The sequence below is a fragment of the Muntiacus reevesi genome, chromosome 3 (assembly GCF_963930625.1).
Source record: "Muntiacus reevesi chromosome 3, mMunRee1.1, whole genome shotgun sequence".
Lineage (NCBI taxonomy): Eukaryota > Metazoa > Chordata > Mammalia > Artiodactyla > Cervidae > Muntiacus > Muntiacus reevesi.
Window position 1 is genome coordinate 219,625,091 of NC_089251.1, and position 11,963 is coordinate 219,637,053.

Below are 11,963 nucleotides of genomic sequence, written 5' to 3' on the forward strand. Positions count from 1 at the left end.
TGAAGGGAGAAAATAGTTCAGAGTACATTTATCTCTCAGTGCACAAAAGCGGGTAAGCATGGGACCTCCCTGGTGGTTCAGTGGTTACGAGTCCCAGCTCCCAGTGCGGGAGACCAGGGTTCAATCCCAGGTCAGGGAACTAGATCCCACATGCCACAACTAAGACTCAGTGCAACCAAGGAAATAAAAAATACTTTAAAAAAAATGGGTAAGCTTATTTATAGATGCAAACAAACCATAAAAATAACCAAAAGAGGGTGAATACCTATTATATGTTATGCATTATACTTGGTACTTTAAAAATGATACACCATTTTGTTTGGTTAAAAAGGATATACCATTTAATCACTACAATCAGACTCCGTACACTAGGAATCATTAGTTCCATTTTAGTGATACATGATGGTAGAAATGAAGGCTTTTTATACACAAGTTCATGAAACTAGCAATTGGTAGAGACAAAATGCAAATGTAGTTTATTTGACTCTAGAATCAGAGCATCTGAAAATAACTTTTGGCTTTTTATCTGTGAAAGCATTTATATATTATTCCTAAAATATTGACAGTATGTTTAACAACTATTAGCTGCAGTCAATACAGTTAGTTCTTGGACAACAGTTTTCTTCTGTTATATAAAATTAAGAACTGAGACCTATATTGGCCTTACCCAGTTCCTAGATGTATGGTGTTTTCCTTTTCCCAGCAAAGCAAGCAAAGATGCAGGTGGTTATTAATAGCTCTTTATAACTAGAATGTTAGATTGTCTGAGTAAATATAACTTTCACACATTCAAAGAGGAAAACATCAGGGACCTATTTAGGTCGTGATATGCACGTGGAAATGCATTAATGCTAATGATCACCATGAACCTAAGATAGATCCTTGTTACTACTAACATGTAGGCAAACTCATGTTTATAATGCTCCCAAGTTTTTCCATTTCTCTAATCTTCTTAGAAAATAGCTTTAAAAAATACACTCAAGAATTCTACATAGTAATTTCATTCTGAATTTGAATCATATCTGAAAGATGTAAGGTTTGTTTCGAAAACTTATTCTTTATGTGTTAAAGCATACATTTTTCATTTTTTTTAAAACATTAGAAGCAGTGTAAAAACATTAAATGCAACATATAAAGTTATTACTATAAATCAGGGTTTGCAATGCTCTACTTGCAATACATTAATTTTGCTGTGCTGCTAACCTAACTTTGTTGTAAAAAAGTAGTGACATGCTACTCTTACTTCAGGGGCTTAAATCCTGGTTTTACTTTCTGAAAATACTGGACTTAATCCTCATCACAGTAAATGTTTTTGCCTATTCTGACTTCCCTTTTCAGAGTCCATTTCTTCTCCACCTAACATTTGTTCATTCATTCATTCATTTTACCAGTTCATGATGTATACCATGTGTCACTGCTGTACTTTGGGACAAACAGGGAATAATTCTTTTATTAAAGCAAATATTTGGGGGACACATACTAAGGCCAATACATACATTGTTTATTTAATTGCCTTAACAGTCCTATGAGGTACATACCATGTTAATATATCCCCATTTTATAGCTTAAGGAATTGCTTGTCTCCATGAAATTAACTACGTGAAATGTGCGCAAACAACATAAAGAGGAACAACTCAACATGCTAAAATTAGTGGTGTGCACCTGAGTGCTGTGGGATTTCAGAGAAGGAAGAGATTGATGTGGTTTGGGGTGTTCAAGGATGACCACATTAAGGAAATGGGAGGTGAGATGGTTGTGAAGAACAGAAGAGTAGGTAGAATTCAGATGATTGGAGGAAAGAAAGTTAGAGATTAAGGTCTCAAGAGATAGCATGGGGAGAGATTCAGATGTAGTATAAATGTGATTCTTATTTGATATTGCCCAGGGATTTGGTCTGACAGAGTGTAATACTGGTGAGATGTGATGCCTCTCAATGCCTATCTGAAGAAATGTGGACTTTGTCTTTTAGGTATTGGGGGACTATTAAAGATCTAAGAAGGGAATTTGGACCTTGAGAAATGGATTATAGGAAGAATGTGGACAGACCAAATAGAGGAGCACATGAAGGCTAGAGACCAACCAAATGTAACTGAAGTCTTCCTTATCTGAGGGACTGGAATAAAGGAAGATGAAAACGTCTAAATATTTCAGGTGAGGTGTCAAAAGTATGTCAACCTGTAAATATAAAAGAAAAGCCCAAGTGTTGTTTTTCTCTCATTCATGCTCTCATTTCTTCAGATACTCTTTCTGACTCAGGACCATTCTAGGATCTGTGGTGAGAAAGTGACCAAAATTCCACATCATTACTGCTTTCAAGCAGCTTACGATCTAATGGGGAGAAACACACCTGCAGGTGACTAAGTCTAATATGAGAGAGAATGACCCTCAGAAGCATGAGTGGTAAATCCTGAAAAAGAGAAGGTCAGATGGCTTCCTGGTGGAGATGGCCTTTAAGAATGTGTATGATGTTGTCAAGCTAAGAAAGAAAGAGTGGCTTTCCAGGTAGGAGGGAAACAATGAACAAAGGCAAAGGAGGATAAAGGGTCAACAATCTTTGGGGCATATTCTGGGAAGTAGTATTGAAGGCAAGATGGGGTTAGATCATGAAAGGTGCCAAATCAACTGAAATGCTGACTCATTCTGAAAGCAACAAAGAGATACAAGGTTGAATATGAACTGAAGAAGGGAAGGAAGTTATCCATTTGCCCTGTGTTTGGAAAACAACTTCAAACAAACTTTGTTTGAAGGATGGATTAAAGAAATTGGGTGTTGAGAATAGGGAGCCTAGTAAAATAGGTATTGTAATAGCTCAAATGAAAGATGAAAATTTAAATTAGAAGAGTGAAAAAATGAGCAGATTAATAGAAGTGGTATTTAGTATTTGTGATAGTGGAATTGACAAATTATTTAATTAGGTAAAGCGTGTAGGAGTCAAAGATGATACCATACTTTCTAGCATGATCAGCTCTTCAGAGTGGGGAAAAACCTTGTGAGGGTAAAGGATATGTTAGGTGACTTAGAGCCAGAAAAACATCTATTTTAGCTTTATTGACTATGCCAAAGCCTTTGACTGTGTGGATCACAATAAACTGTGGACAATTCTGAAAGAGATAGGAATACCAGACCACCTGACCTGCCTCTTGAGAAACATGTATGCAGGTCAGGAAGCAACAGTTAGAACTGGACATGGAACAACAGACTGGTTCCAAATAGGAAAAGGAGTAGGTCAAGGCTGTATATTGTCACCTGCTTGTTTAACTTATAGGCAGAGTACATCATGAGAAATGCTGAGCTGGAGGAAGCACAAGCTGGAACCAAGATTTCCGGGAGAAATACCAATAACCTCAGATATGCAGATGACACTACCCTTGTGGCAGGAAGTGAAGAACTAAAGAGGCTCTTGAAGAAAGTGAAAGAGGAGAGAGAAAACGTTGGCTTGAAGCTCAATATTCAGAAAACTAAGATCACGGCATCTGGTCCCAATACTTCATGGCAAATAGATGGTGAAACAGTGGAAATAGTGGCTGACTTTATTTTTTGGGGCTCCAGAATCACTGCAGATGGTGACTGCAGCCATGAAATTAAAAGATGCTTACTCCTTGGAAGGAAAGTTATAACCAACCTAGACAGCATATTAAAAAAGCAGAGATGTTACTTTGCCAACAAAGGTCCGTTTGGTCAAGGCTATGGTTTTTCCAGTGGTCATGTATGGATGTGAGAGTTGGACTATAAAGAAAGCTGAGCGCCGAAGAATTGATGCTTTTGAACTGTGGCGTTGGAGAAGACTCTTGCCCCTTGGACTGCAAGGAGATCCAACCAGTCCATCCTAAAGGAAATCAGTCCTGGGTTTTCATTGGAAGGACTGATGTTGAAGCTGAAACTCCAATATTTTGGCCACCTGATGCGAAGAGCTGACTCATTTGAAAAGACCCTGATGTTGGGAAAGATTGAAGGCAGGAAGAGAAGGGGACGACAGAGGATGAGATGGTTGGATGGCATCACCGACTCAATGGACATGAGTTTGAGTAAACTCCGGGAGTTAGTGATGAACAGGGAGGCCTGGCATGCTGCAGTTCATGGGGTCGCAAAGAGTTGGACACGACTGAGCGACTGAACTGAACTGAGGTGATTTAGATTTTATTCCCAAATCTGTATTAGTTAGCTATGTGGCACTTTTCACTACAGTTTCCTCAGCTATCAAATTACAGTCAAGGAATTGTTCCGTGGTATAACTTTCAATTTTCAAATTCTGTGATTCAATTCAGCTAAGTCCTTCCCACTACTCCTTACAGCTTTAAACTCAGCAAACTATACTAGGAAGGAGCTACTTTTAAATTCTAAAAGACTACTCTATCCACTGATATGAACTTGGTTAAATTCTACTGTTTAATAGATTTGTAGACTTGAGTAGGAAATTCAGAGATCTTTTCCTTACTTTCAGTTAGGAATGAAATTTGTGTGTTGAATATTCAGAAATAATAGAGACATTTTCTTTGTCTTCTCTTGACAGCTTACTCCAGTTAATAACAACACTTTTTATCAGAAAATGTGCTTAACCTGTTTAAAATTTATCTATGCCAATGTCTGTTTGTTCTGCTTTAATTAAAAAAGAAAAAATGGTACCTGATCTAAATGAATTTCATATTCATTCTTAATAAAAACCTGTTTGTTGAGACTATTAATTTTAAGGCAGTCTCACAGACAATATGGTAGTCTAAAACCAATCCGTATTCTCAGAGTTTGCAATTTAATTTGGAAAAACAACACATTAAGTAATGACACTCTATAGCATCTACAGCAAGTTTAACTGATTTGTTCTATAAGAGTTCACTGGAGGAAGATATCACTACAGTTGGATAGCTAAAGAGGAAGGTCTGCCAATAGCTTGGTCTTAATCAGCAGGACTTAGGTGGGGAGAAAGAGATGCTCCATGAATAGGCAACTTCAACCATTAAAGATGTCTTATTTCAATTCTACATGTTTTAGCATCCAAAACGATGCTAAGGATAAGAAGAAGTAAACTTATGGTTGGGAAGAGATATGTGTTCATTCTCTAAAATGCCAGAGTTCTAAACAGAGGATCACCAGTAAATTCCAAATTACCAACTCCAATTATTTGCTCAGGATTCTTTCAGTTGCAGTCATTTGAATCTTATATGTTCCAAACTTTCTTTCTTTGCTGTCTGGCTATTTAATACTTTTCCATCTCTTAGTCTTATTTCTTTCAATGAATTTGATTTTTCTTTTTACCCACCAGAAGCCCTGGCGTCAGCTTTCTACCAATTTCAATAAATACACTCTCAATCATAAATGTTTTAGCCCATGATGTTAAATACCATCTGAATATATCTACATGGTTCTCAAATCTTTCTCATCCTGACTTCCTGGGTTTCAATTCCTCATTTCCAAAGAATACATACATATATATATATATATTTTATATAAAAATACTTGTCTAAAGACAAGGTCAAGTTCTCTCAAAACTGGGTCTCTTTCTTGTTTATCTAGAAATAGTATTTGCCATGTTCTAAACATGCAGATGTGCAATCTTGAAGTCATTTTTATTTCATTACCCAGAAAATCTATTGGTTGTGAAGAAGTCAGGTTACAAATTTCACCACTGTCACTACCCAAGGACAGGCTTTTTTTGTCACTTCACACCTGAATAACTACAAGGATTTTCAGTTGGTTTCTCAAAGTCTAGTTTTTATTCACAGAAATCATGGTAGTTTAACATGCCCCGAACTCTCTTCTCTGTTGCATTACATTCTCCATTTACTTTTAACTTACATGTCCAGCATCATTTCCCATGAATTGCCTCCTAGAACTCCCTGATTCAGCCAAATCTTCTTACTCACTACCGTCTGAATGGATATTACAATTTGCTTCCTCTGGCCCACATGCTCCTGTCCTGCTAGAAAGGCCTTCCTCACTCCTTCATGACTACTAAAGATGAACTTAGTCCGAATTTCACCTTCTTCAAGAAATCTTTTCTGAATATTCACCTCATAGAATCTCTCATATTTCTGTAATTTGAAATAATTATGATTCGTACTGTTTGCGGCATATTTGTCACATATTTTCACTTATCACTTACTATTTTTTTCTTGTGCATTAGTCGCATCTTCCAAATTAAATAATAGTCACATCTAAGACTTCTGCCCTATCTTCTAACATATGTGCACACAAAAGTGAATAGATGGAAGACACTGAATGAATACTTATTAATTTATTTATTGACTGAATACATATGAACTATAAGTAATAGTAAGTGGTATGGGAAAAAGGATATCTTAAGGGTAGGTGAAGGAACAGTCAAAATTGATTTTTAAATCTTCTGAATAGGAAGCATTTTTATTAACCTCACTTTAGACTTCAAATGAATAAAACAGCTAGTAAATTGTCATTCTGTGGAATAAATTTACTGACACTTTAAACACCTATAAAGTTAATGAAATTAGAGTTTATTTATGCTTGAGGTTGAAATTTAACATTTGTCTTTAACAGGAAGATAAAGCCATTTTTGATCCCCTGAGTTGGGACATTATAAAAAGTATCTAATTTATGGTAACTCTTTATTATTATGCCTTAATATGAAGCTATTTTGTCTGGTTTCTATTTTACTTGGTCATGGTACCACTGCAACACAGAATATTAAAACTAGAAATATTCTTAACAAGCAACCAATGTAACCTATTCATTTTTCAGATGTGGAAACCGAGTGCCAAGAAGGGTAGCTGACCTGCCCAAGGTCACAGTCTAGCTATTGTCAGAGGTGTAGCTAGAAATTACGATTGTAGGTTCCTAATTCTATACCTTTTCCATAATCCCATACTGTACAGTTTCATTTTTGTACCTCATATCGACATTATTCAAATGAAGGAAAATTTGCAATAGTTTTTTAAAATTATTATTTCTCTTATTTTTCATCTAAGAATGCAAGTTATTGCCTGGTAAGTTATTAATAAGAGCATTCTAAATAGAAGCACAGCATGAACCGTCTATTGTGATGTGTTTCAACATAAGGGAGATATGAATATCTTAATTATTTACATTTCTAAAGCTTCTTAAAACTGTGACTTTTTTCCATTGGTGAGTTGAGTGGAAATAGCGATGTGCTTTTTTTTCTTTTTTTTGCTTTTGTTTTCGATGATAAACTTATACTGGGCACAATGGGTAATATTTGCCTCATACAGGGATTGTTTGAAACACAAAACATACTTAACCTTATCTAGGAAAAAAGAGATAAAATAGTGAGTCAGTATACATTTGCACTAGTGACATGAGAGGGTGTGAGGGGAGATGCTGTTCAGTTTTGGGGAAAGACCATGAAATGTCACAATCATCCTGAAACTGTTCTATAGCAGCAGCAGAACAAACCAAAGCATTATCTATTACTGCAATTTTTTAGCTTCATCAAAAAAGAAGAGAAATTTCCAATTCTCTCTAAAACGTTTGCCTGGAAAATATTATTTAGGGGAACTAGAAGGGACTGAGAAATAAAATGGAGAAAGAATAGAAAGGAATTCAGACGATCAAGTTTTGTGACGAATGCTCACAGAACTTTGGTTTGTCTTTCTACAAAAACATTTTATAATCTAAACTACACCGTATCATTTGAGTCTCAGTGACTAATATTAGTGGTGACTGGAAGTGCTCAGTCGTGTCCAACCCTTTCTGACCCCAGGGGCTGGGATGGTTTCCCAGCAAGAACACTGGAGCTGGTTGCCATTTCCTCCTCCAGGGGATCTTCCTGACCCAGGACTAGAACTCGCTTGTCTCCTGCATTACAGGCAGATTCTTTACTGCTGAGCCTATTACATTACAATTTTCAAATTATATTCAAGCAGTCTTTTAAAATAAAAATTACTATCAAAATTTGCCTAACTAATGCTTTGAAAAGTGTTTTTTTTTAATCCAGTTCAGTTTTCTCCACTTTCACAGGCAAATTAGGGGTTTAAGAATAAAAGATACATTTGCTGAATAAAATATCAAAATAGAGAATTCTGATTTGAAATCATCAAGAGCCTTGTAAAGTCTGACTTAATTGTTAAGTCATGGAGATACAAATGGATGGGTCAACGCTCCTGCTCCTGACTCACGGAATCCACATGATGCAGGGCGAGCATGCCCTTGGCGTGGTCAACTCACTTACCTGTACCATTGTTAACTGTGGTCTGGATCGTGGCTTCCGGCCCCATAGTGTCATAGTCTTCCTTCATTTCTTCTGTGGGGGAAAATTCTCTTTAGCATTTGAAAATTGTAGAAAAGCTTACTATACTAAGCATGCCAACCACAGGAACAAGGAAGATTCTTTTAAAGGAAACAGAGAAAAGGCTTGTTGTAAACCTCTAAACAATAGCTTTGTTCAGGCAATTGAATGAATCCAATAGTGCTAGCTGCACAAGAACTTATTTACTTTAAGCATTACTGCAAGCTGTGAAAAACAGAGGTGCTTATTTGGGGCAAACGAAGGGCTTTTCTTCTGGTGGCAGTTCTAGTGACAAACAGGGGGAAAGATATTATTTTTTCAATAAGAGTCAAAAGCAACTAAGTATTTGCACTGACAAAAAGGCACGCTGGCTGCTATAGCTCTGGTAATGCTGGATGGCCAGAGGCAAGTCAGAATTTCTTATTTTATTTTCATGTTTTATTCCTCTCCTTGAAGTAGCTATGATGGTGCTAATCTATGCAAGCAAAATTTAAAAAAAAAAAAAAACTTAATTCTACATACCAGAGCTTGAAATGCCCAGTTTATAAAAAAGCATCTCAGAGGTACTGAAAACACCTGTTTCACTGTTTTATATAAACTTCTAAAACGTATTTTCTTTATTCCTTTCCTTACCACTCCATAAATAGCTTTCTTCCTTACCATTTATCTCCCAGTAGGGAATCATAGTCATTTTTGAGGAAAAACATATATGCGTAAGAACAGCTCAATGTTCTGATGAAGATGAAAATATGTAGCACTGAAGTTGAAGATCTATAAATGATAGAAGGTCATTTTCTAAAATTGTAATGTCTTTAATGGGAAGAGTCTAGAAAGTAGAACTCTCGAATTTTCTGCCTACCAAACTAAAGAATATGTGAGGGCAGAGAAGGACAGCTAACAGTTAAAAATCTTGCAAGGAAGTAAATTTAACATGGGATTTTAAAAGTTGTAATTTTACAATAACAATACTAATGAGAATCAAACACGATCCAGGATAAATATCTCTCTGTGATAATCATTTTGTTTCAAACAAGAGAAACTTTATAAATAGGACTCTGTGAATTCCCAAATTTATCCTGACCATTTTTGCTTATCACATTTCAGTCATAATTATTTGGTAGAAAAACAGATTCTAGCAAATGTTACAGCAAAATTAAAATATATGTTTTACAAGTAGTATCCTGCAGCATATCTGTTCATGGGATCAGAATTGAAAAATCATGAGCCTCTTAAGGTAAAATACACATATATAAATTAGGCTAATATAATGCCCCTGGGCATAATACTGGTCAGATAATTTGAATGATATTTGTTTAAATTCTATGACCACTTTAAATTCAGTCTTGGCCCTGGACTTCTTTCTTATTTAAGAAACATTTTCACAGGGACATTTTGCATAAAACATTTAGGCGTTCAATATACAGCAATATTGTATTGTCAATTGTCATAATTGATTGGTTGAAAGGCTCCCTCATCTGATATTTTTATTAGTCTCTGCAAGGAATTAAATTAAGGTATTTCTGAGAAGTTCAGTACTAGATATAAATATAACTTTTGTGTCTTTCTTCCTCGCTCCTCTCATGTGATTTCTGGTAGCCAAGAGTCAGAAGAATCATAAGTTTTCCATCTGAGAGATCAAGTCACTGAGGGGAAAACAGTTAACAGCATTTTTTTTTTTTTTTTTTGCATAATAGTGGTAATGTTCAAGATTTCTGCTGCACTTCCTTCCTCATTGTCATTTTCTTATGAAAAAGTAAAGAGAAGTTACAGGGGGTGGTTGCTTCCCAAATGATTAAATGTTGCATATTCACATGTGTAGTTGGCACCTACTGTGTCCTGCGTTCTGTAGTAATACTTTAGCTACAACCCTCTTTTACCAAAGATTGTGCAACTGAGATGGTGTCATTTTTACCCAGAATGTACTTTGCTTCAATTTACTGAGCATCAAGCTTTTTGTTTTTTGAACATCAAGCTCAATTTATTAAAATGAAACACTAAGCCCTTTCAAGTATGTATTTGAAATGCTATTTATATGCCTATTTAATTAAGCTTCACAGGAATCCATATTCAGAAGGACATCATCATGTAGGTTAGGAGTATCCCCTCTGAATGAAAGGCAATCTTGGCTGCCTTTTTGCCTCACGCCTAACCTTAAACATTTTCCAAGACATCTCTTACTCAGCATACTGCATCTAAAACCACATAGTATATTTGTTTTTAAAGCACTTGTAAAAGTTTGCATCTTCCAGACCCTTGGGATGAAGGTTTGTGAAAATAAAAAGCACTTTCTGCCACAAGATGAAGAATCCTTGAATAAGCAGAAAGAGGCCAGATGCAGGTGATTTATTTAAGTCTGTGTCAATGATAATGATGTCATGGCTTCCAGCACACTGTGTCCACCCCATTGTGGGACGAAAGAATGTCAAGGACAATTCTAAACACAAAACTTTGATTGTGCTGGAACCGGAAAGGCACAGTAAGAACTCCACTGCGTTCTTCAGTGGAAAACCTGCATCCTGCAGACAAATTACAGAAAGCAGGGGAGAGCCAGCTCAGGAGAGGGGGCTTATCTCAGAGCAAAGCTATGTGCCGAGGTATGGCGGTAGACAGGCAGGCACCAGGGATAAAACACTACTAAATAAAACAGCACCCGAATTAGAATTATTGTCTATATTGTGTGTTTCGAACAATAAATAAGAAAAATATTTTATCAGAAGAAAAATGTGTTATCTGAGAGGCAGGATAAACAATGAGTAGCTTTTTAAGACCAATTTCTTTTCATTAGACATCAAGGCACCACATCAGAGCACTTTTGGAACAATAAAAAAAAAAGAACAATAAATCATTACTAATCATTAGAACCAGACAGGTAATAGCCGGGTAACTTTCTTGGTCCAAATAGCCAAATGAGATTAGGGATTTACATTTTATTTAATTATTGTGACTCCAGAATGCTAGTTTATTTACCATAAAGGTAAGAGCAAAGAGCAGCCTGTTCATTTGTATCACAGGCACCATTAACTACAGGTGATAATAGAGTCTAATGCATTCATATGGATGATTGTATATTAAAACATCCAGAATTATGATCCATGACCAATGCAAAAAACTGTCATGATCACAGACTACTACAGCTTGACATGGCTGTTTTGGCTGTTTTTCAATTATTGGTCTTAATTTTTTAAAATTAAACTTTTTTTCCCCAGAAGTTTGGAGCTGTACATTTGTTATATCGTTATTAATTATTCCTTTAAGGGTGGAAATTCTAGTAATTGGTCCTTACCCTTGATTTCTAGATATTAAAATTTAAAGCATCAGAACATTCATTCTTATAGCCCTGCATATCTAGTTCATTAACAAATATGAATAGCTAACACCAGCTCATTTAAATAGTATGTCTTACATGAGTTCTCGCCACACTCTGTTTCTGTCACACTGCTCCCAAGAATCATTGGCTCTTATTATACATGTAAATGGCTATCATAAAAATAAAAATTTCATTTAAGATTGTTAATGACTTCTGCAGCAGTCAGACTTCCTTTAATGATCATCCTCGGCCCCTAATTAAACGTATTTATCTTTCAAGCATCTTTGGCTGAGTTCTCCCTCATAGTTGAAAATCTAAAACCTTAAGTCTTAATGGATAGAACGATAAATGTTTATGTGTGGGATTGCTGATACTCGAGAAACCTTCACCGAAAGCAAAATTGGAAACAGAAAGAGTACAAAACTTGGCACAGTATGTTAAGGA

General features: G+C 35.9%; 1 protein-coding gene across 3 annotated transcripts in view; it reads right to left on the reverse strand.

Annotated features, from left to right (window-relative positions):
- The window catches only part of ZEB2 (zinc finger E-box binding homeobox 2), a 135,090-nt gene that overhangs the window by 32,509 nt on the left and 90,618 nt on the right, over positions 1-11,963 (reverse strand). For all 3 annotated transcript variants that reach the window (XM_065931488.1, XM_065931489.1, XM_065931490.1), the window contains exon 4: positions 8,156-8,227. In XM_065931488.1, the coding sequence (XP_065787560.1) occupies positions 8,156-8,227 (72 nt within the window). The remainder of the gene's footprint in view (positions 1-8,155; positions 8,228-11,963) is intronic.